Source organism: Phocoena phocoena, chromosome 18 (genome assembly GCF_963924675.1).
Source record: "Phocoena phocoena chromosome 18, mPhoPho1.1, whole genome shotgun sequence".
NCBI classification, from domain to species: Eukaryota; Metazoa; Chordata; class Mammalia; order Artiodactyla; family Phocoenidae; genus Phocoena; species Phocoena phocoena.
Genome location: NC_089236.1, coordinates 33,369,281 through 33,395,662, shown reverse-complemented (window position 1 = coordinate 33,395,662; position 26,382 = coordinate 33,369,281). Strand labels below are relative to the sequence as shown.

At 34.9% G+C, this 26,382-nt stretch overlaps 1 protein-coding gene across 1 annotated transcript in view; it reads right to left on the bottom strand.

Annotated features, from left to right (window-relative positions):
* The window catches only part of TDRD3 (tudor domain containing 3), a 201,642-nt gene that overhangs the window by 34,145 nt on the left and 141,115 nt on the right, over window positions 1-26,382 (bottom strand). Inside the window, exons 10-11 of the mRNA XM_065896180.1 lie at window positions 13,146-13,996; window positions 6,568-6,693 (exon numbers count right to left, since the gene is read on the bottom strand). Coding sequence (XP_065752252.1) covers window positions 6,568-6,693; window positions 13,146-13,996 — 977 coding nt within the window. The remainder of the gene's footprint in view (window positions 1-6,567; window positions 6,694-13,145; window positions 13,997-26,382) is intronic.

The following is a 26,382-nucleotide window of genomic DNA, read 5'->3' as shown; positions in this document are numbered from 1 at the left end:
GGGTAAGTAAAGTAAATGAAAAAATAAAATTTACACTTGAAAGAGAACAAACCGTGGGTCTATTAAATCAAAAATGTCAAAGGAAAAAATAAGTTCATCTGACAATCTTAGCCCCCTTCAGCTGTAGATCATACCCAGGATGCCTCCTCAGACTACGTTGAAGAAAAAATAAAAATTATACAATATTTAGCATAAGTCTAAAGCATCTCGGAATTTACTTCTCAATTGGCCAACACCATAATTCAGGAGTCCATCCTTTAAGTTGCTATTAATAAAGGGGAGACTTAGAAGATAAAAGATTAACATAATAGCTATAGGTATTATTCATGTACACAAAAAAGATTTTTCAAACAGTTATGCTAACTTGATTCTTAATATTTAAATAATATAAGACTTAAATTGTTTTATGAATTGTAATTAAAGTTAGAAACAAATCAAAAAGACAGCACATCTTAAGTAATACCCTGCCATGTTATTTCACTTTGGGAGTTATTTTACCTTCAGTAAAAAGGAACATGAAATAATAACATGATGTACTTTCATTGCTCAATAAAGGAAAACTCAGATTACCCAGAAACCTTTTAAAGATATTTTTTATATACAGTTCCTTTGAATAGATTACAATACATTAAATTATCAAATAGCAAAATTCAAGCAGTACTTTTGTACAGGTTCTTAAAATAGCATACTATTTTCTTAGTATTAATTTAATGGTGAAATAAAATGTCTCTTGAATAATTTAGCCCGGTCAAAACTAGTCTCGAGATTTTCATAATAATCTCTTAGGTTTCATAATAATCTCAAATTCACAAAGAGAATTTGGGATTCAGGAGGTAGATGTCAACAGTATTTAAGTTGATATATCAATGTATATGGCATCATTTATGAATGAATCATCTCTCCCTCTATGTCAGAAGCCTTCGTATCTCTAGTAAAGTCCTTCTGTATAATCCACAACCTCCTGTGCGAATTGTGAAAAGCTGGGTGATAGATTAAGAAATAAATAAAGCATATCAAATAAAACCAAACTTTATTAAAACAGAGCTTAAAGATATTACATGGAATCCCCCAAATTCCATCACCTATAAGGTGAAAATTATGTTCTTAAATGGGGCTGAACTAGCTGTACAGTTTCCTTTTGATTTACTCTGTGTTTACACTGCAAAAGAAAATGAGCATTGCCTATATGGCAATCTCAGAAAGGGAAGTGTCCCAAAATATGTATAGTGGAAGAAAATGTATTTCAGTATTTCACTGACCTTACTCAAATTATGCTTTTAGTGCAGAGATTTAAGTATGGTAAATTATACCCACTAATTTATTTAAGAACTTATTATCAGAAATGAAAAACCTTCTGGACTATGATCAAATAGGTGTCTGCACTTTTTACTCGATACTAATTGGCAGAACCTCACTGTTACATAATTCTAATTTCCCTTTGAAGTTAATGGTTTCTATAACAATTGTCCTCTTTTTAATATCTATTATGATCTTTGATATCAAATACAAACTAGATATAGCCTAACTTTATTACTATATCATTAAAATTACTAACATGACCTTGTTCTAATACATTTAGGATCCATTTTAAGTCATTAATTTACATATCAAAACTCTCAATCTCCTTCCTCATTAAATAGGTTAGGGGTTTTTTGGGGGGGTAATATGTTTCTCTTTAATATTTTTATTAGTGGTAGAATACTTTGTTTTTTTCCGAACATTATTTGAATTTGAAAAGGTAATTTTTAAATGTGCTTCCCAGGATGTCATTATAAAATAAATTTTGCACAAAGTTACTTCAAAAGTAAAACTTGAAACTGATAGTTCTTTTTTTAGCTAAAACTGAAAAAGATATACATTGTAATTATTTTTAAAAGAAACCCAAACCCATTTAAAAAGAAACTTACTTTTTAAATCAAGTAGATAAATAGATAGGAAATTTTAAATAGATAAAATTCATTAAACGACACTTCCTTCTTCTGTAATAATTTTATCTTCAAATAAGGTGAAATAAAATAAAGACCTAAACATTATTTAAATTAAAAATCAGTAAACAAAAAATTTCCCACTTATATCTTGTTTTAAAGCTTCAAGAGGTAAGAATGAACACTCCCATGAGATATTTAAGTTTGTTTCATGTAATTGGAAATATAACTTTCTTCTAACTTTGTGGGCAGGACTTTTGTGTGTTTTGAGTACTAACATATATTCCTCACCCAGAACAATACCTAGCACCTAACATACATACAATGAATATTTGTTGAATAAATAAATATGCTACAGAAAAACATTTAAGGTAGGTTAAAAGACAATAACGATCCATCTGTCACTTTCCAGAATTACTACCCAAGATGATGTGTATGCTAAGGTCTTAGAACTAACCATTATCAATACAATCATAATTTTTCTAGTTGGAACATTAACTGAACAAAGATCATTTCCTGATACTATGAACCTTTAAAAAGAAAGTTTAGAAATCAGCATGTTCTAAAACATTTCTTGGGATATATGTCTCAGTGGCATATAAGTCATAAATATTCTGGAAAATCAGGACTTGACACTGTCCTTCCAGGTTTAGAAAAGTGATTCAGAAGCAACAACACTCTAAAAACACAAAAGATTTGTCTGAGCAGCAATGCCAGGGTATTTTACAGTAATTCCAAATTGCCTGAGGCATCTTTTTACTGGTTTCCTGATATTAGTTTTAGAGTTAAAAAGAATAAATTTGAAAAGCATCTGCAGGAAACACAAATAGGTTTCCTTTGCCCCTAATGTTTTCCCATACAGTGGTCAGAAATATAAAATAATATTATGGTTTTCTCCCTACATAGTTTTACAAATAATATGAGATTCCATAATGCTTCATTTACTTTGGTAAAATAAGGAAAATCCTGCAATATACAAAGAACATTTTAAAAAAAAAAGAGGATTCATCCAGTTAAGAATGAGCTGTGGGCTTCCCTGGTGGCGCAGTGGTTAAGAGTCTGCCTGCCGATGCAGGGGACACGGGTTCGTGCCCCGGTCCGGGAAGATCCCACATGCCGCGGAGCAGCTGGGCCCATGAGCCATGGCCGCTGAGCCTGCGCGTCCGGAGCCTGTGCTCCACAAAGGGAGAGGCCACAACAGTGAGAGGCCCGCGTACCGCAAAAAAAAAAAAAAAAAAAAAGAATGAGCTGTGAATCTCACATTAATATATGATAGAGTTTACTATAATAAAGACACTAAAATTAAGACAGAATATTTTACCATAGTTAAAAGATCCAGGTTTAATCTAGCTAGAAGAAAAAAGTCAAGTATGACATAACATAACAAAAAGTTCAGTAGATCATTTTAGAGGAAATAAAGTATTTAATCATAATCAGAACATATATTTTTACCATCTAAAATATCATCACTGAGTATGTTCTGGAAGTAAAAAGGTACATCCAGATAGAAGGGGAAAATAGAAATTTGTCTACAGACTGATTTAAGGCAATTAGTTCTTAAACTTCATGAGAAAAATATTAATAGTTAAGATTTAAACTATTAACTTGATTTTTATTCTAATTTTCCATATAAGAAACTATTAACTTAGTCATTGAATCTCATTTCATGCTTTTTATTTAATAATTTATCCTTACACCTTTAAGAGACAATACAGACAACTGATTTCTATAAAGATTTTTGGTTTATATGCAGGCTTCTTGGTTATTTTTCCTGCAAACTATTAAAAAAATTTCAATGAATGATCATTGCTACATTTAGGAAAAAAAGAGGTTTTCCATAACCTTGTGCCAATAACAAACATAAACCTTAACAAAATATACAAAATCATTTCATAATTAAAAAGAGTAATGTACATATGTAGTGCAAGAGTTAAAAAAAATTAAAAATTACACAGTCCATAGTGTGAGTGAATAATTGTGCTAAGGCTTCTAACACCTCACTATACCTTTGCAGCTCTTTAATTTTTCTAGTATGACTTATCAATTAGAGTTACCTTCTTATTGGTATAGTGAATGTTTTGCTTGGATTAACTTAAAACTTGTTACAATTCCCAAGTAACAAAAAGAAAAAGTGCTCATAGACCCCAACATCAGCACTCTCAGAGGATAAGAGAACTCTACACTAATTCTATGTTAAATGTACTGACAGCCACATAGATTTTCTTCAGAGGCTTTTTATGTATATGCGCACATATGTATTTTTTTTTTTAATGGAGATGCGTGGGCTTCCCTGGCGGCGCAGTGGTTGAGAGTCCGCCTGCCGATGCGCGGGACGCGGGTTCGTGCCCCAATCCGGGACGATCCCACATGCCGCGGAGCGGCTGGGCCCATGAGCCATGGCCACTGAGCCTGCGCGTCTGGAGCCTATGCTCCGCAACGGGAAAGGCCACAACGGTGAGAGGGCCGCGGACCGCAAAAAAAAAAAAAAAAAAGGAGATGGGTTAAGATACGTTAAGCTGGTGGCTTTTATTTATCAAGAAGGAGCTGCTTCTACAACTAAGTCAATTATTCACACAGATAAGGAAGAAAGGATGATCTTATCCTCAATAACACTGTTCATGATCCAAAAATATTTGCTGTATTTATTTATGCAAAATCATAAAACATCAACAATCACTTGGTTACTTGTAAATAGGAGAAAAGAAATACCAGAATCTCCAAAAGATTTAGTAATACTATGCTGCTTCTACCTGAAAAATATTTCACGTATCTTATGAAAGATTTTTAAGTCGACTGCAGAAAAAGTAAATAGGTTAAAAAAAAAAAAATAGCACAATAAAGCCTAGAAGAGTATTCACAAGTAGGCAGGAAGAATATGAAAGTATTGCTGTGGTTCAGAATCACTACATGGGCTGTCACGTGATAAATTTATTGTCCAGCTAAGTTTACAAAGACCTAAAATCAATAATAAAGCAATGAGGACTATTAAGGGGAAAAAAGGAAAAGTCACTGACTGTAGAAAAAAAATGATCACTTCAGTACCAAACACCTCTGAATGGAAAAGCTACAGTGAGGAATGAGAAATGTGCTCATAAGTTATGTCCACTCTGGAACAGAAAGAGGAAGTAGAGAAGAAACAAAGTAAAGAAACTTAAATTTTTCTTTAGGGAGAAAAGAATAAAATTAATCTTTTATTAAATCTCCTAAAAAAACACTAAATGTAAAAATTTTATTTTGACTCTGACTGTAATGGCCAAAAACACTGGGATCACATGATGAATAGCAAACTAGGGCTCAACTTCTACAAATAAAGACTCAATAAATACTTTTACCATCAAAACTACATTAAGATGTATTAATGAAAAAGAGAATAAATGAAAAGAGAATAAAAATAGCCATCACATGGGAATCAAAAGGGCAAAAGATAGTTACATCAAGTTTCTCTAAGAAAAGATATAAATTAGACATTGATGGTATTTCAGTCTTTTAGGGAAAAAGCAGCTAAACTTTAGAGGATGAGAGTAAAGGAAAGGATCTCTTAAACGTATGAATGTTGTACTGTAAAACATGAAACAATAAGCTACCTAGAAAATGATCATTTTTCTAGAAAAAAAGGTAAAGAATAAAGATCTATGGACCCAAATATGATTGCTGCTACTAGGCTTTTTGTTGTTGTTTTATTTATCTTTTTTGGGCAGGCGAGAGGGAGCAGTGACACAGAGGTCATGACAGAAAAATCTAGAAAGACCAAAGCTAAACTAAACTAAAAGCAGCTCATGAGAATGTATGCTTCAATGATGAAGGCTACTGTCTAGATGATACAGTTTTCTAGTATATTTTTACATTTTAGGGAAACAGCAACAAATTAGGCTTCTAGTGATAAGTTTATTAACAGGTATCCACAAATTACAGAAAGGAAATAAATTAAAAAAAAAACTTTATGAAACAAATTCTAATATGCCTTGCCCTCCTGTTTTTGCCTAAATGTAGCTGAGAATCTATCTATGTAAAGTCACATAAGTTCTGTATAAAATGGACTCCATGAGGCCAATACAGTCTAAATTACATCAACAAAATCATCACAGCTTTGACATAACATTTGGCAACAAAATTTATCAAATAATTATTAAACAAAGATATTTAAATTTAATCTGCACATATACATATATAAATATACGTGTAGTAAATGGAGTATGAGTTCATATATAATTTAAAGTGTTTTTCTTAATTTTACATGTAACTAAAATAATAAAGAATATACATGTATCCAACAGAGACTTAAATTTGACAACTGCTGGACATAATTTAGTCAAATTTAAAGTAACAAACTCGGAAAGAACAAAATATGCATAAGAACCCATAAAAACATATACACATTTTTGGCCAACATATAAATAAGGGCACCTATTTCCAAAGCATAATATAACAAAGCATTATACAAGAGAAGAAATTGCAATGCATTCATTTTTACTGTAGTTCAGTGTAATTATTAAATTAAAATCTTACTTTAGGAGTAGCCGGTTTTAAGCAAATTCAAAATATTTTTCCACTGGCAAATTTCGTATTACTATGACTAATCTTTTAGAGCTATGTATTTCCTTCAAAACAGCTTATGCCTTTGTACAGAATTTGGATCACGTACCCATGCCTCTGTCTGAATGGGCCTGATGTTGCTTAGTAGCACCTCTTCATAGTTTCCATAATCAATGAATTTAACAACTGCTGTCATACCTGAAGAATGAAGAGCTTCAACTTCTGCTCGGTAAAACTGAGGAGACAAAAAGGAGTTTTAAATATGACAATCAATATTGTCTACAAAGGGTGATACATGATGGAAATGTAAATACTCAAAATGTTACAATATTTGTATTTTTTGAAAGCTCATTTTTTAAATCAATTTTTACTGAGACATAATTGACATATATCACTGTATTAGTTTTAAGTGGACAACATAATGATCTGATATATGTATATATTGTGAAATGATTACCACAATCAGTCTAGTTAGCATCCATCACCACACAGTTACATTTTTTTTCTTATGATGAGAACTTTTAAGATTTACACTCTTAGCAACTTTAAAATATACAATATTTTAAAGAAAATAATTTTTAAGAGAATAATATTTTTAAGAAAGAAAGCTTACCTTTGGATAATCATAAATTGGCTAAGAAAAAGAAAGAAATTCTCTCAGCCTTGTGAGTTCTGACATACTTACACTGAGCAGTAGTAAGATTTCAGAACTAAGAGGGTCAAAAGAGAAGAACATTCACATGCTAATGGGTGTAAAAAGAACTAGTGTTATGTTTTGTTGTTAGCCATTGAAGCCCTTTGACTAACACTGGTAAGATGATTCTTATGTACTAATCAGAATATTTAAGTATGGAGCAATGTATTTAAAAAACAGAAATATATGACAAAAAAAAAAAAAAACAAAGTAAAAGGCTCATTGTTGCAGTCATACAGGCAGCTGTGGTGAAGGAAGGTTTTCAGGTAAAAAGTAAGCACATTACTTATATCCAGGATTTATAGGATTTGAGACATTGTAAGACCGGACACTTTTATTTCATCTGTTTACCCAGTGTTCCTTGGCTCTTGGAAGCAACACACATTAACAAACTCACTAGGAACTGAATTTACGTAACAACTACAATTTTTAAATTTATCTGTTGAGGTAACTGGGAGTAGGTCAACTAATTGGAGTATTCCCTCCACTATAGGTCAACCCATTCAGGACTCAAATTATACGTCTGAACGTTGCTTAGTGAATATGATATGGAAACGAAAAACTCATAAAACTCTTATTTACTCTTAAGAAATGTTTTCTTCAAACTAGGGCAGTTGATGCTCTAATATAACACTCGAACAGTAACTCTTAATATAACAGGACCCTATAGGACCTTCCCAGGACAAACACCCCTCTCCCTCCATGTCCTCCACCTGCCTCTTGTCTGCAGAGAAACTTTAGCCAAAGAATAAATTTAATCAGAGAAGTGAAAAAATGCAGAAACAAAAGAAAACAGTCAAGCAAGACAAAAAAATAATATTGATAGTTTAGCCATTAAGCAAAGTCAAGGACCTTTAGTTTCTCCTCCAGGGCTATAGATAAATATTCTGAGCTGTATCCTTTGGGCTGTTTTGCAGATACTGAAACCCCCACCAGGTAGAAAAAGTTAACCACGGGCTTCCCTGGTGGCACAGTGGTTGAGAGTCCGCCTGCTGATGCAGGGGACACGGGTTCGTGCCCCGGTCCGAGAAGATCCCACATGCTGTGGAGCGGCTGGGCCCGTGAGCCATGGCCGCTGAGCCTGTGCGTCCAGAGCCTGTGCTCTGCAACAGGAGAGGCCACAACAGTGAGAGGCCCACGTACCGCAAAAAAAAAAAAAAGAAAAAGTTAACCACATGATGACTGTAGCCATGACATAAGCTGTTCCATCTTACACAATTCCAAGAACTGGCCTCAAGAAAATGGGAACACACCAACGCTGGAGTTGAAGATTACTTGTACTTAAAACAATCATATGATGCTGATCAGATCACTGCATGACCAATTTCAAGATGACTGCTAGAGCTGACTACTGTTCTGCATGTAGCTCCCCTCCACCAACCCCTCCCTCCACCCGTACATCCCTGAAAGTCCACTTTAAAAGCTCTTGCCCCCTGATCAGCAATGGAGAGTTAGTTTTTTGGGACACGAGTCTATCTTCTTCCCAGGACTGCCAGCTTTCTCAATAAAGCCATCTTTCCTTTTACTCAACACTTGTCTCTCGAGATTTGGCTTTCAAGCTATGAACAGAAAAGCCTGAGTTCAGTAACATTAATAGGCTCACCAGAATCAAAAAATACTAAACACAACAAAAACTCTTATTCTTAATCTTCTAAAATAGCAGTTACTCTGGGTATACCAGGAAAGAACCTGCTTTCACTGATATTTTTTTTAAATAAGTGATGCTTTTATTTTTTTAAGTCTTTATTGAATTTGTTACAATATTGCTTCTGTTTTATATTTTTTGGTTTTATGGCCCCAAGGCATGTGGGATCTTAGCTCCCCGACCAAGGATCAAACCCGCACCCCTTGCATTTGAAGGTAAAGTCTTAACCACTGGACCACCAGGGAAGTCCCTGTTTTCACTGATTAACTAGTACACTTCATACTACAAAAGTTATTAAGTTAATCCATCGTATTTTCCTTTCCAGATCTGGATGCTAGCAAATTTAGAGATACCATGCTAGAATTTTCCTTATCTTAGAGTTCTTAATATACATTCACATCTCTCCCTTCCTCCTTTATTTCGTAGCCTTACTCTTCTGTGTTCTGTAAATTGCTGTATTTCTGGACCCATGCTTCAGTTGTAAGCTTCTTAGATAATTAATGTCAGCTCAGGTAAGTTCAACAGGTAAGTTCAACAATGACAGCCAGTCATAATACATCCTAGGAAAACAAATAACTTGACATCCTTTCAGGAACTACATGTGAAAAGTGAATTCTATATAATGTGGATATAATAAAGGTGTAGTGATATGGCACTTAATAAAGCTGAGGAGTTCAGGAAAAGCTTCCTGGGGCAGATGACAATGGATACGGTCTTCAAGGATGAAGAGTATTTAGCCAAGTTAAGAACTGAGGAGGGTGTTCCAGGGAAAGTTACAGAGACATAAAACATGAAGAAAAGTATAGGAAACAACAAGCAGTTTTAAATTAACTATGGCATGATATAAGAAGGGTCAACCGACAGGACAAGAAGGTAAGGACCAGCTGATAGAGGCTCTATATGCATGCTAAAGACTACAAGTGAAAGATTTTAACTAGGAAGAATGACATATGCTCTAAGACCAAGATCACAGTGTTGGCAGTTTCAGTGACAAGTTTACGAGTAATAAGATTTAAGGCAAGGAGACCAGTTTGGAGGCTGTTACAATATCCCAGTTGAAAGAGCTGAAAGAGCTGAACTAGTTATGGCAGACATACAGGGAGAAAAAGTATTGTCCCAAATGCTCAAATCCTTCTATGGAAGTAAAGCTTGAGAGAAGGCAAGATATCATGAGGAATATTTTAAATGATACTAACTGATTATTTCCAGAACATCACTACAATGCAATTAAGATTATGCTTTCTTTTTTTTTTTTTTTTTTTTTTTTGCGGTACGCGGGCCTCTCACTGCTGTGGCCTCTCCCGTTGCAGAGCACAGGCTCCGGACGCGCAGGCTCAGCGGCCATGGCTCACGGGCCCAGCCGCTCTGTGGCATGTGGGATCTTCCCAGACCGGGGCACGAACCCGTGTCCCCCGCATCGGCAGGCGGACTCTCAACCACTGCGCCACCAGGGAAGCCCCAAGATTATGCTTTCTTAATGACAGTTATAGGCAATGCTTTTCTTAAATCTTTACCTTAGTCTCTGGCTAGAAAATTGGAAAGTTGCCTATTCTTGAAAAAACACTTAAAAGTTATCTCTTAAATTAGGTGGTTTCAGAATATAACTAATGCCATCTCTTTCAGAGAGTGAATATTTATCTTATTTGCTTAAAGGTGCATCTATACAGAGCCTACAGTCCTTCACTCTAAACTGAATGTATACATCCACGTAAACTCAAAGTAGTCATCTTAGATGATCATCCAATTATTCTAAGAATACTCTAAAAGCTCAAAACATTTTGGGAAATATTAGGCACTATCTTTCAGAAGCTATATGACATTAGTCTGAATATATTCATTAGAGGCAATAGATGAATTCAGTATCATTGATTTTCTGAGAAAATTACAATTGAAAGTAAAGCTTTAATAACAACCTCATCAGGTATTTGAAGGCATTTGGGTAATAGCACAGACAAAACTATCTGATATATCCCAAGCACCTAACGCTTAGCAGCTACTCAATTATGGTCTGTTGAATACTCAATATTTGTTGAAGAACTTGTCTAAGTGTAATATCTGAATATCTTAGGTCTGTTATTCTCTGTTGCTTTATTTGTTTCTGGTTTTTCGTATTCTCTCTCTCTCTCTCTCTTTGTATTTTTAACCATGCCTCATAATTTTTTATAGGATGCCAGACATTGTAGATGAAATACTATGAAGAGGATCTGTATAGAAAATGTTACTTTTCCCCAAAAGAGGATTATATTTTGGGGGGCAGGCAGACAGAGTACAAGGAGATATCCTTAATCATGTAAAGGGTTGATTTTAGGCATTGTACTGGCTTGTTTGTATTTTGCACTTACTACTAGGGCACAATCCTTATGGGATTTCAATGGAAAGCCTGAGGCTTTTAAAAAGCCTTTCAAACATTATTAATGATTAATTATTAATCATTTACTTCCTCTGCTCGTCAAGGTCACCATCAACTCCACACTGTCCAATGCAAACTAAAATTTCCATCCTCATCTTAACCTTTCACAGAAGCATCTGACAGAAGTGAACCCTCCCTCTAAGGTAGTCAATGTTAGTTCTATAAACTAACACTGATTTCCAACTACTTCTTGCCTCTACCATAATGGAGAAACAGTTAAGCATAAGTAACCCCTCACTAGCCAAATCAAACAGTTGTTGTATTTTGGAAAGTGAGTGGTATCAGCTGCAAGAGTAAGAGTCTAGATAGTGAAGAACGCCTGTACTTGCTTTCCAAGTCTCCCTAATAGCCAAGGAGAAGCCAAGTGAAACAGTTCCAACCAATGAAATTTGTCTGTTGGTATTTCTGGGAAGGCTTTTGCTTTTCTTGAAAAAAAGAAAAGACAGCTAGCGCTGTCTCCTCCTCTGCTTTTAGCCTTGAATAAAAACATGACAGTAGAGATTCTGCTTCTAGACAAATGTTATCTCACATTCATACCAAAACCTTAGAAGACTATGCCATCTAGTTGTACCTGGACCCCTCCTTGCTGCTATCATTAGATAACACCTCCTGATCCCAAGCCCTACAGCATCTTTTAAAAGATCCAACCACACTTCCTAGCCTGAATTTCAGTTCCTTGAAATTTTTAGTTAACTTTATTTCCACCACTCCTTTTAGCCACACACAGGCACACCCTTATCAACTGAAACTACTCTACATAAGAAATATTTATTTCAAATATTTTTTGACTTGATCCTCACATCCACCTAGGTCCCTCACACTATGACTCACCTCTGTTTTTATTACCTTGCTAATATCTCCAGTCCCCTAACTACTCGACTTTTTTCCTGTGTAAGTGCCCCCTTGAGAATGAACTAGTTAACAAAGTCAACAAATAATTATGAAATCCCTACACTATGAGAGGAACAGGGCAAAAGAGGAAAAACTAGAGATACATGGTACTGCCTTCAAGGAACTTAGAATCATGGTAGGGGAAACAGTTATCAATGCAGGAACCAAAACCAAAAATACTTACAAACTGTAATAAGTTTTAGAAAGTGAACAAGGCACTGATTGAGAAAGACAATAATGTAGAAGGGATGAGGGGGCAGAAAAGAAGGGCTTCTTCTAGAAAGTATCTGAGCCAAGTCCTCAAGGATCAGAAGAGTAGTTGGTGGAAGAGCATGTTGGGCAGAAGGGGAAACACGTACAAAGGCCCTTCTCTCTGAGGGTCCCTCTGTCCTCTTCCCCCTCCTGTTTGCACTGTGTTGGTCTTCTCCCTCTCAGCCAGGCTCTTTTATCTGATGCACTGTATTCCTTCTCAACCTCCTCTTCTTCTTCTTCTTTTTTCACGATTTCCCTCTTTCCCTTTTAGCCAGAATATAATGTAGAACTGAAGATTGTTTAAATGATTTGTTTCTTAAATTATTTATTATTAGCTAAATAATTAACCTTCCTGCTCTTAATTTTTTTTAAAGTAGGCTGACTGTGTATTTATCTTTAAATTAAATGAAATCTGCAGAATTTGTGTCATTCAACTGATTTTCTCCCTTGTGAATCAGTATAATTTTACTAGAAAGAAAATATTAATAGTTCAGTTGATGATAACTGAAGTAACTCATCAACTTCACTTAATCACTTTTACAATACTTTTCTGATATGCAGGTGAAAATCAAACCTAACATAACCAAATCCTATGGGACTCCTAAGCCTCCATAAAAAATATTAAATATTTTGTTTTCCCTTTGATAAGTTATATATGTATACATCTATTCAAAGACTTTACAAACTAGTACAATCATAGAACACAACTCAGTCCCAAAGTAATGGCTTTCTATGGTCTCACTAGCCTGTTACATTCAGTACTATTAGTATTTAATAACTTTATAACATGCATACCTTGTTGTCTTCCCAATAAAGTGCTAAACATTCATCTCCAGGTTTCCACAGTTTTGCATACTCCATAGGAATAGATGATTCAAGTACTTTTTCTGGTTTAATTGGCCCAGATCTTCTTTTGGGCCCACTATTGTAAAATATTTTATCATCATAGGGTGTAGCTGTGATGGGTCCTGCTGGCTTAATAGGTCCTACTCGCCTTCCCTTCAGTGGCATTTCTGTCTCTCCATTTGGAACACCAATGAGACTATTTGTTCGGACAGGATTCTGGTAATCAGCATTTACATTAAAATGTTTTTCAATTTTTACACCACTAAAAGCTTCATTATTTATTGTTCGTGCTTTCCTATCATAAAAATGATCAGGATTTGCTATTTGGCTTTCTCTTTTCCCACGTTTTTGATTATTATAATCTATGGATTCTTGAGGAAGTGGATTTTCTTTTGCCTCTGCATAGGATGGAACTTTTCCTGATTTGCTTTGCATAGAGTTATCCCTTTTTTTAAATGCAGCATCATTGTGCTGGGAACTTAAAGGGTATGAAGTATCTTTAGTTCTATCATATCTAGAATATGGTCTATCACACTTGATTCTCTCTTCAGCCCATACTTCAGATCCTGAAGAAGTACTTGGTCTTTCAGAACCTCTGTTTCTAGGTAATCCACTGCCTTCTAAAACTGACTTTGAATTTTGGATGTCTCTTTGAAAACGAGGAGGTTTTTCATTCCTTGGCTGTCTGGTATCATTTCGAGGAAGATATCTTGGTTGATTATTATCTTTTACTCCATTTTGCTCAGTATTTGACAATCTGTGTTGTCCTTGATGAAGCTGCTGTGGCTGTGATTTAGGTTCTGAAAAGTAAAAGTATATCATATGCATATTAAAATGAAGACTCTGTATTAATACTTAATTATCAAACTACTATTTTAACATCTTCCACTATCTTCCCACCTCATTATCTTAATCCCTCTTTACTTTGTTAGAGTCCTGTATTTCTAATGTACAGGTTGCCTGGTTAGCCACATTAGTGAAGTAAAGCAATGATATGAACCATGAATAAATGGTGGATTCAAAAACAAGTTGTCTTTGTCACTGAATGTTTGCACTGTTATAACATAGCCAATCTATATATGCTATTCTGGTAATTCATTTCCCAAGCCAGTAATGAAACAGAACTGCAACCTGATAACACAGAAGCTGCTATAAAACGGTACAAGTACAACCCTTGCTCAAGTCCTTTCTGAATCCCAGTCCCATTTAAAATGTATAGCTATCATTGTCAGTCAAGTTCTAGTCTTTGCAAAAAAAAAATATTTCTCAAATCTTTCTGGATCTGGAATTGCCAAGTGTTTGGATTACAATTAGATATTTACTATAGACCTATCAAAGTAATTAGGAACAGGTACTACTTGGAAATACAGAAAAAAGTGTCAAAAATACGATTAAGCAAAATAGTGCAGATAATGTACAACTAGAAATCAAAATCAGTAACATGGTAAATATACACTCATAATCTGATGGTTATATTTCACATAATGATTTTTATTCTACGTCAGTTTGTACTGTGTCACTTACTCTTTCTTCCTCCATTGTTTCACATAGCATGTCTATAACACTATAACCAATCATATTGACTGGTCTTTGGTGTACACATCTTGTTTCTCTTGTCATACACTATAATCAATATGCAGATCAGGATTATTCTTACATTTCTCCATGGTCACAATACTTCTTAACAGAGGCACTATTGACATTCTGGGTGAGAATGTTTCCTGTATTTGCAAGAAAATTAACTTCTTTGACCTTCAGATACTAAATCCTAAAGCATTCTCCCTCAGGATTCCTAGTCACTGTGACTACTCAAACTGTCTCCATACATTTCCAAACACCCACTGGAGGAAAAAAGGTACCAGATAAAATGTTTAGATCAATAGGAATAAAGAGAAGACCTTTAAAAGTTCCTGAATGAGAAAGCAAGTCAAGACTAAAGATCAAGGCTCAAAATGAAAAGAAACTTCTCAATGGAACCACTGGAAGCTAGAAAGCAATCTAACAGACTTTAAATGTCTTTGAAATTAAAGGAAAATTATTTTCTAAGTACAATTCTATATTCAGCCAAACCACCCATTAATTGTGACTAAGAATAAAAATTTTTTCAAATATGCAAGATCTCAAATAATAGCCAAGACCATCTACAGAGACATTTTTACAAAATCACTTTTTCCCAAGATGGGCTTTATAAATATAACACAAATATCTTATTTTTAAATCACTGTAGTCGATATTAATTTTTTCTTTAGAGAGAAGAAAAATGGACACAAATGAGCATTTTCAGCAGAAAGCATGTTTTGGCATTTGTTCCAGTCATTATTAGAGAATAAGGGCAGCAGCCGTCTCTTGCTGACAATCTGCTATGTATTAGGTACCCCACACTAGCACTTTATACACATTATCAATAGTCCCCACAGTAGTCATACAGGTATTGTGGGGTTTATTTAATAGAGAGAGGTAAAGTCCTTTATATATTGAATTGAAGAAATTTTTCAGCTTCCAAAATAAATCAAATATGAAGGTATTTTATTTCCTGACAACAAGGTTTGAATAGATATTCGGGGAGTAAGCTTTTTAGATCTGTGTTTAGGGATCAATTTTTCAAAATTATTCCAGTTAGGGACACCAAAATCTATGATGATCAGGAAATACAAATAACTTAAGTCATCATGAGAGTAACTGAGTATCCTGGACTACAAATGGCAGTTGAATAACCATATATACGGAATGAAGGCTTCAATTAGGCTTGGTAGGTGTGGGAGAATTTGATTTCAGTTCTTCTAAAAGAAGAAAAAAAGTAAAGATTTCTTAATCTATTTTAACTGAAGATGTACATTAGATTACAGAATAAAACAATTAATTTTACTACTAAAGAATATGCTTCATTTACATTATTATGCTGAGGCAATATAGTGAGAGAAGAATCTATAAAGGAAACTGCTTTTAAAATAAGAACGCCTTAAAAAAAATAAACTCGATGAGGCAGAAGATAAAATTGTGCTTTTAAAGAGCATAGTTTTCGGGCTTCCCTCGTGGCACAGTGGTTGAGAGTCCGCCTGCCGATACAGGGGACACGGGTTCGTGCCCCGGTCCGGGAAGATCCCACATGCCGCGGAGCAGCTGGGCCCGTGAGCCATGGCCACTGAGCCTGTGCTCCACGACAGGAGAGGTCACAACAGTGAGAGGCCCGCGTACCGCAAAACAAAAAAACAAAAACACATAGTTTTCATATACATCCATGTAATTCCAAAATAAAATAACAGTAAGCCAAGGAAGGTCCTTAAAGGTTTCATCATTCTTGGATTTCCTTAAACCTAATACCTTTTATCTTAGGTAGTTAAGTAATGATGTCAGATATAAAGTAAATATTTTGAAACTGAACTAATCTATTAAATAAATAAAAAAATATGCTCAATCACTAAATTCTGGAACGGTGATTTTAAATAAATTAAGAAATAGCCCAAATGTCAAATAGAAAGCTCAACTCTGCATCATTCAATTCTGAATCTGCAACATTCCTCAATTCTGCATCATTCAATTCTGAATCTAGTGGCTCTCTGCCACCTTTCGTGAGGAGGCATGATCATCCCAAGCCACCAAAATACTAATTGGCACCAGGGGCCAGGTCTACAGTCACTCTAATAGGAATATACTGAGACACTCTTCTGTATAGGAAGGGGAATAAAATGCATCACTATTTTTTTCTTTTTTTTAATGACCTGAAGGGGAAAGATGAACCAAAACAAAAGCATAAATGGAAATTGGTAACATTTAATATTAAATAGGAGAAAAAAAAAAAAAAGAAAATCAGCAAAAAAATGACAGAAAAATTCGTCACAAAATAGACAAAACTGTGAAAACATCTAAAAAATTAAAGTGATACAAGTCCATATGATAAAATTAATCAGACTACTACATGAGTTTCATTTGCCTTGTAATAAAATGTTCCTATTAGACCAGATCATGAGTTTCAAAATTCATCTTTACAAGATAATTGATTACAATGTTTTACAGCCCCATGATTTGAAATGCAAGGATCATTAAGAACGAATTTACTAATTGTCACAAATTATTTGGGTTTGTACATAAGAATATGCTTAATTAATCAGGTATCTTAAAATATTAATACTTCTTTGCAAAGTATTCATTCTCCAGTCACAGTTGTACCTGCTTTTTATAGTAAAAAAACAGGTATATTTTGTTTCCCAGGATGACTCTTCATTTTATTCTGAGACACCTACCTGAAGAAATGACTTCATTAAGACTTTACTACGTACCTGACTCTACTTTAAGGTCTTTTGACTACATTACTTCATATAATTCTCCCAACCACGCTGAAGGGCAATATTATTATCCCCATTTTACAAGTGAATTAACAAAAAGCAAGGCTAACAGCTAGAAAATGTTGAAGCCAGAGCTTAACTCAAATCTAACTGAAGCAAAAGCCCACAATTTTCTCATTATGCCAACCTGCCTGCCCACAGGAACAAAACAGAATGTAACCAACATGTTAACTACAATTTTATCACCTACATTTGTTCATTTCTGGTGCGATGCAGAAATCACAAAAGCTCTTTGGCAAAACCAAAGGAATGGCCATTTATGGGCTAGATGCTATTTTTAAAAAGTCATAGTACCGCAGTACAACAGGTTACCTACTAATGCAGACATTAATTCAAGAAGAATGGTTAAAATTACTGCTGAGTAATCCTCAACAAATAAAGCAAAATAAAAACAAATCATTAAAGATACTTGTTACAAAAAGATGGTATTAACTGATTAGTACATGAATTCACATTAAAAAAGAAGCATAACATTTTCTAATATTTCTATGTTTATATATAAACCCGATTACATTTTTTTTCACATCAAAATTTTCAACTAATTTTCTCAGTTATACAAATCAGGGCTTTTGTGTAAAATATCATTAGATATTGTGTATATTCTGTAATGATCACAAAACTCTTTGGCTATAAAATTTTATCTATCAGCTCAAAATTTATACTTTGTGTCCTCTGTAAAAAGTTACTTCCTCTATAAATTTATTCTGTATGAATTCTGACTTAGATTAAAAAGGTTAAGACAAGGAACTATGTTTCATTCTTAGCAGGTACATATAAACACAAGTGGTTATTAAATGATTATGTTCTCCATATAGTAAAAAATAAACTGTAGCCTTTAAAAAATATTATGTTATAGGAAGAGAAATTGCCCATCACCTCAAGCCTAAAGCATAACTTTTTCATGCTATATTAAATATGTCCTTTCTTACCACTCTCTTCAAAATAATCACTTTAACATCCATAGAACATTTATCTACTGGATATCCTTCAGCTTGTCTTCTAACCCCACTACTTCACTGACACTATTTTCGTCAAGGTCTCCAATCAGTGGTGTGTTGGAGCCAGTCTGAATATTGAACAAAAACAGATTATTAAATTTTCAGAAAATCTGCAATCTGGTTGCAGATTGAAACTAGCTAATTTTTGATAGCTTGAAATTAGCCATAGTGGAATATTTACACCACAGAAATCAGGAAAAGCTAAAAATCAGAGCATCCCTCCCCTGCCTCCCACCTCTTCCCCCACAGCCAGTTGTTAAACATTCACCAGCACACTCTTAATGCTATGTAAACCCAGTGGACACCTCCCATCCTTATCTCTGTTTCTACTCCTCCTACTTTTTGGCAGCTGTTTTCTCAGTTTCCTTTGCTGACTCTTCCAGCTCTATTCAATCTCTAAATTCTACTGCCTGCTGAGTATCTCTCCTTGATTTTTTAAAAACATATCTTTAAAAATTGTATTTCAAATTCACAGTAAGCCAATTTTCACCAACTTTCTATACATTACCTTTAAATTGTTTCACTAAAGTTATCCCTAAATCTACATGTAAATTTCTATATACAATTAATTTTTAAATTCAAATAACTACTAACTTTACATTAATAATCCGGACATTACCTGTGCAGCACTGTGGCATATTTTCACTTTCCACCTGCTATTTTATCTAGAACCTTAAACTACCTGGATAATGTCAGGTGCTATGCTGTCAGAATGCTTAAAAATCTAGGGACCACAATGTCATAACAACACAGATCAGAGCATTTCAAAGTAATTCTAGCTAAGGACCAGGGTTTTTGTTGTAGTTATTCGTTTTGGTTTTAATTTCCACTCAACTGTTGACTGTCACTTTTGTAAAATGCAGTAACAAATATTGAGGCATTGACAAACTGCTAAAAGAGTTTCTGAATACTTACTTCTCAATTTTAGTATTTATCTGTACTTATTCAAAATCAGACACTGTACCAGTATAGACTACAGTATCACTGGTACAGACTATTCACTGTTAAGGTAACAAGTCCACATTACAGAATTAAAAACAACTATCTCAAGTTAATCTTAAAGCACTATCTAGATATGTGGGGTAAATTTGCACTTCAAAAAAAAAAAAAAGGAATGGTAGAAAGAAATCAGTCCTATAAGAAAAAATCAAGGACTGGGAAGGTCATACTGGTGGTTAGGGATAGAGAAAAATTGACAGGCAGTGGATAGATAACTACACATAGCAGTCATTCATCCCTGGCTTCCAAGTAAGCATTCCACCATCAATTTCAATCAATCAGTTGCATAGGGAAATGAGGAGGAATGTTGTTTGATGCAACTGGATGTAAACATGCACAATACTCAATACATGGGTGATGTAAACATACACGATACTCAATACACGGGCAATCCTTTCTTGAGGAAATCCTTCACAAGAACATCTAGGCTAACACATACACATTCTCCTTGTCTTCTTGACCTAGTTTTCTGGCCTTCCAATAAAACTGTTACCATTCTATCACATTCCCTTCCTGTATCCCTATTCTTCATTCTTTAAAATTCAAGCTATAAATCTATAAATCAAACTATTTAAACTGACTTGAAATTTGATTAAATGAAAATAAAACAAAACCAAAAGAGACACCTACCAACCATCCAAAAAGCCTGCGACTTCATATGCATTACTCACCAACCATTAATATTATACCTGCTACCATCTAAATATATTACATCTGAATATTATGTGGAGTTTGAAATTATGCAGTACCATTAACCAAGAAAAATGCTACTTCTCACAAAATCCACAGAAAACAAAGAAATGGAACTCCACAAAAATAGTATATGTAATATAATCTGAATTTTATTCTGCCAACAAGAAGAGTCAATGGAGCATTTTAAGCAAGGGGGTAGTGGGATCAAACTTGTGTCTTGAAAGATCACTGTTTGCAAAATGGAGGATGAGATGATAAAGTTCTGCAAAAAGTCAGTGGAGGGTTGATGAGGGCCTCAAGTTGGGTAGTAGGGGAGGAGATGAGGACACAATGAGTGAAGGATGCTATTGCTACTACTGCTAATCACAATGATGTTAACGATGATAGTGGTGGTGGCGGTGGTGTTAGAACTACCATTATATGGAGGCCTATGTGCCAAACACTGTGCTTAGCACTTTTATGCATAATCTAATTTGATCTTCTCAATAACTCTAAACTTAGGTGGTGCTACTGTTTCCCCATTTCCCAATAATGAAATTAAGGTTTGAGAGATTATATAACTTTCCCAAAGACATACAACTAGTAAAATACAAGAGCTGTGAGTTAAGTTAGTGGTAGAATCAGTTGTATTTATCTGTCACAGCATCCATTCAATTCTCCTCTTCCTTTGGTAAAAGAACTCTGCTTTCAGTGATAACTACTCCCTCCCCTTTAACATATAATCCAGAATCAATTAAGATGTCCTAAGCTCTCCTGACTAAGAAGGAGGCAGATATAGACATTAGAAGATGGAAGGTCTTTTTTCTGTCTGATATTCCAGGTATAAGGGCCATTTGATTGTTTCTGAGAAATATTTTTTTTTATTACTTTTTCATATTATGAATGGAGATTTGACACCAACAACTGTCAAGCAGACCATCCAAGTCTCTTTGTACTCCTATTTCAGCCGCTTCACACACACAAATGCCAGCATCTCCACTGGGAGTTGACCTTGGGGAATCAATAATCATATGATGAAAGGTATTTATCTTTTCCCAGAAAAAATGTGCTTGGAAAATTAAGATAAGTGTTTTTACGTGCCTATCTTTATATGTCATTATGCCCCCTTATATACATTGGCCTTATGCTATACCTGGTGCTACCTGGGCCAATCTTTGCTACCACGTGAAGACAGCCCATCAACACACAATTCAGAGACAGAGAAAGACCTTCCACTTATATAAGCCAATACATTACTTTTTTTGCATATTTGGATTTCTGTGGCTTACAGCTTAATGTAAACTAATTCAGAAATTAGTGCCAGGAAAAAGAGTGATACAAGTGACAGACCTAAAATGTAAAACTTGTTTAGTAAAGGAAGGGTGCAGGGTAGTGAAAGCTGCTTCATTCCCTAACAGAAGTTGGCACTCCTCATTGTTTGGTTAAACTGTAGCCTATTGTCTTGGAACTGAGACCACCTAACTAATGAGGCCAATGCTTTAGAGAACTTGGTATGAAAATGTCAGGGCAATGAAAGGTGTTGGTTACTTCTTATTGCCTTCAGTAAGTCCTACAAGAAAGCAACAAGCTGGCAAGCTTGAAAGTAGAAAGGACACAGATGGAACTAGCTATGAGGTGCTCTTCTCAGTTATACCAACAAGCCAAAAGGACTGTGACTCAGATAACCATGCTTCTTGAGAGATTACAGAATTCTATGAACCAAGGAATAAAAGAGGAAAAGTAGAAGATGAGACTGGGTCCTGGGGAAGCTTGATCACCTATGACCATGTCCAACATTTATGAATGTTGGATGAGTTCTTAGTTCCTATAATTGTTTAATTTAAATCTTATCCTTTTCATAAAAAATATCTCTATTTGAATTCTGTTCATATTTTTCTAAGTGTTTACCCTTTATACAACTGGGTCATATTCTCTAGTCTACTTTCTAAAATTTTGACACAAAATACGGAGAAACATAAATAAAACTTGTAACACATACTTAATTTACAAAATAAGCTATAGAAACAAGGAAACAGAGGAGTATGAATTTAAGAAAGTTACTCTGTCCACTTTTCTCACAATGCCTCTTGTTCCCCATTTGGAAAAATGAAGGTTTTCCTGGTTTCATTTAGATGTAAAAAGTTAAAACAGTAAAGTCACTGTCTTAAGGCAACCCCTCCCTCTATCTCTGGCCAACCCAGATATCTTCCATGATAATAGAAAGAATAAAACCTACTCTTTTTGTCCCAAGTTGAAACTTAAAATATATATTTCTAGTGGGCATTGTTTCAAATGGTAGTTATGTATTACTGAAGTAATATATTGATAAACTTAAGGTATGTAAAGTTGAAAGTTGGCCTGATAATCTGGCCATGAACTCTATCTAGTCTATGAAACCAAAAAAATTTTTAAGAGCCTATATATGAGCCTTTCAAACACAACCCTATCACAAACTCATCAGTTGAATATTGACATCAACCAACTTGACATCAAATTATTACATATCACATAGAACACTTTAGTGATCACTCTCATAAAACAATGTAATCCAACATCATTTTTTTTTTTTTTTTTTTGCGGTACGCGGGCCTCTCACTGTTGTGGCCTCTCCCGTTGCGGAGCACAGGCTCCGGATGCGCAGGCTCAGCAGTCACGGGTCACGGGTCCAGCTGCTCCGCGGCATGTGGGATCTTCCCGGACCCGGGCACGAACCTGTGTCCCCTGCGTCGGCAGGCGGATTCTCAGCCACTGTGCCACCAGGGAAGCCCAACCTCATTTTTTTCAGAATATTGATAATAATGTCAACTAGAATTACATTTGACTTGAATTAAAAGACACAACAAAAACATTAATGATACAAGAAAATCTCTAGGAAAAGTACATGTGATGATCAATTATAGGCACTACTTCTTTTATTGCATTTCACCTTATTGTACTTTGCCAATACTGCGTTTCTTACAAACTGAAGATCTGTGGCAACTCTGAATTTGTTAGATGATGGTTAGCATTTTTGAGCAATAAAGTAATTTTTAATTAAGGTATGTATATTGTTTTTTTAGACATAATGCTATTTCATACTTAACAGACTACTGTATAGTGTAAACATGACTTTTATACTACTGAAAAATCAAAAAAAATTTGTGTGACTCGCTTTATTGTGATGTTTGCTTTATTGTAGAAGTCTGGAACCAAACTTGCATTATCTCCAAGGTAAGCCTGTATCTCTGACGGAAATTTCTAAAAATCAGTATAAAGAAATGATAGTGCCCTTTGTTCTTTTAGAGAAAATTATATAATACAATGTGAAAGTAAATGTGTTACTTACCTGCATTAAATCTGTAAGAAACATATTCTTAGAGGATGTATTTTTTTTTTCCAACAAGCCTAACACATTACACAGAATTTGATATGACATAACAAGTCCATCCAGGCCTAGGCTTATTCAGCTAAACATGACTTTTAGGGTTACCTGAACTAAACAAAATCCTCAGACAGCTTAAATGATACAAAACATAGAAGCAAGAGAGGTTTGATAATTCAACTGAATTAGAAACAAACATTAAAAAAAAATCCAAATATACACATCATTGAATAATGATAACTTCTTTATAATCAATTTAGGTATGTAACAGACACAAATAATGACACTGATGATACGAACATGAATAAAGTTAAAAGCCCATAGTTATTTTCATTAGCTGTCCATAAGGCATTTAACCATTAAAATTTATGGAGACTCTATCCTGAAAAGCTTTCTAGATTTTCCTTAGAAAAATGGCCAATATTTTCTCCCATCAATGCAGAGTTAATTTTAGAACGTAAGATTTATGGAACAATGACCAAATTCTGAGGGAAAACCAAAGTGGAGATTCAAGTTTACAAAAGTAAGAGGTTATTCTGGGCTTTATTTTCAATTAAAAAGAAACATGAAATCATGAAGTAAGCAGAAAAACAATTCATTAACTTGCCTCAACTGTTTATTTTACTATGAACCTCAGCTCACCTAGGAATACCTCAATAGTATGAGAATTAATAAGAGAAGGAATAACAGAATGACCTTTTTTTTTGCAAGATACCTGAGGAGGACAACACATCAAGCATTTCCATTAATCCTGTCACCTTTATTGTAACAGGACTGCATGAAGACAGAGCCAAGAGAATACAGGCACACCTTGTTTTATTGCGCTTTGCAGATATTGCTTTTTTTTTTTTTTTAACAAATTGAAGGCTTGTGGCAATCCTGCATCAAGGAAGCCTACTGGCACCACTTTTCCAACAGCATTTGCTCACTTCCATTCTCTGTGTCACATTTTGGTAATTCAAAATATTTCAAACTTTTTCATTATTATTATATTTGTTATGGTGATCTGTGATCAGTGATCTTTGATGTCACTACTATGACTTGCTGAAGCCTCAGATGATGGTTAGCATTTTTTTTTAACAATAAAGCATTTTTAATTAAGGCATGTACATTGTTTTTCCAGACATAATACTATTGCACACTTGACAGACTACAATATAGGATAAACTTTTTTTTTTTTTTTTGCGTTACGCGGGCCTCTCACTGTTGTGGCCTCTCCTGTTGGGGAGCACAGGCTCCGGACGCGCAGGCTCAGCGGCCATGGCTCACAGGCCCAGCCGCTCCGTGGCATGTGGGATCTTCCCGGACCGGGGCACGAACCCATGTCCCCTGTATCGGCAGGCGGACTCTCAACCCCTGCGCCACCAGGGAAGCCCAAACTTTTTTTTTTTTAAACATAACTTTTATATGCACTGAGACTTGCTTTATTGCAATATTCACTTTATTGCGGTGGTCTGGAACCGAACCTGCAATATCTTCCAGGCATGCCTGCATAAGAAACATCTACAAGCATGATAATCTTCAGTCCATATATGTATCAATTTATTGTCCCGCTGCTTGTGCTCATGTTTGTTATCATTAATCTCCTCTGATGCAATGTCAGCATCATGAAAGAAAGAGTTTAGGGTGAGAAGAGCTATTACTGAAAGGGTAAGTTTCTCTGCTCAAACATTTAAAACAATGAAATAGCAAACCAAGCAGTATTTTCAAGGCTGCCTGTTTAAAGGATTTCTTAGCCATTCAAAACAACTAGTTAGCCTTATTTTGGCAATAAAACTTTGAAATAAAGAATGTAATATTATTACAGATTACAAAAATGCCAGATCAGATTTGACTGTTGTATTCAAAATACCTCTGCTAAGTCTTTATATTTTGTTTAGTGTTGCTTACACTAAGTAAATGATAAAAAGGTTTACACAAAGTAAATAATAATATTCTTTTTAATAAGCATTCCTATGACCTTTTAAATTTGTGGTTTCTTCTGTCTCACAAACTAACAGTAAGCTTCTTTGGGGCAAGAGCTACAAAATCCATCTATTACCATGAATTTTCTGAATGAGGTATTTTATTAAATTTTGTATCCCTGCTGCTTATCATAGACCAGGTACAAATAAATACTACATAAAATACTGCATATACAGAATGAACAATTTCTTACAACACATACACTTGTAGCCTCACTTCAGTCTCAATCCCATTTTCCACCTTGCCAACGGACAAATTTTTTTTCTGAAAGCACCAAACTTTGTTACTGTCATGCCACAAACCCTTTCATGGCTTTACACTGTCATTTGGATACAGTAAAAACTCCTTAGGACAATATCCTCTTGATCTGGCTCCAGACTACCACTTTTACATCTGGCCTTATACCTCTACCTCTCCCTTAACCTCCCAGGCATAGGAACTGGCGTTCTGCTGCCTCCAAGCCTGGACATGCAGAGTTCCCTACATCTGGACCGCCCTTCCCCCAACACTCCTCCTTTGACCTGTCTAAATGCCACCTACTCTAAGAAGCCTCTGCCTATCTCCCATCTTGGTTAGCTGGCCTCCCCACACAGTATTTCTAGGAAAGAACAGAAATTTGCTTCTCTGAGAACAGTGGTTATCAAGTAGGACAGAAAACTCTAATGTAAGTTGGAGAGGGTAATTTCTGGGGTTAGGATGATCAAAGGAACATGTGAATTTGGATAAAATTTAAGAGCCTCTACAAACATTAGAAATACCTAATTTTTTAATTTGGGAATTTATGAAGGTCACAGGTTATATTCCTTGTGAAAATCTAGGGTGTGAAATACTATTATAATGTCTATATC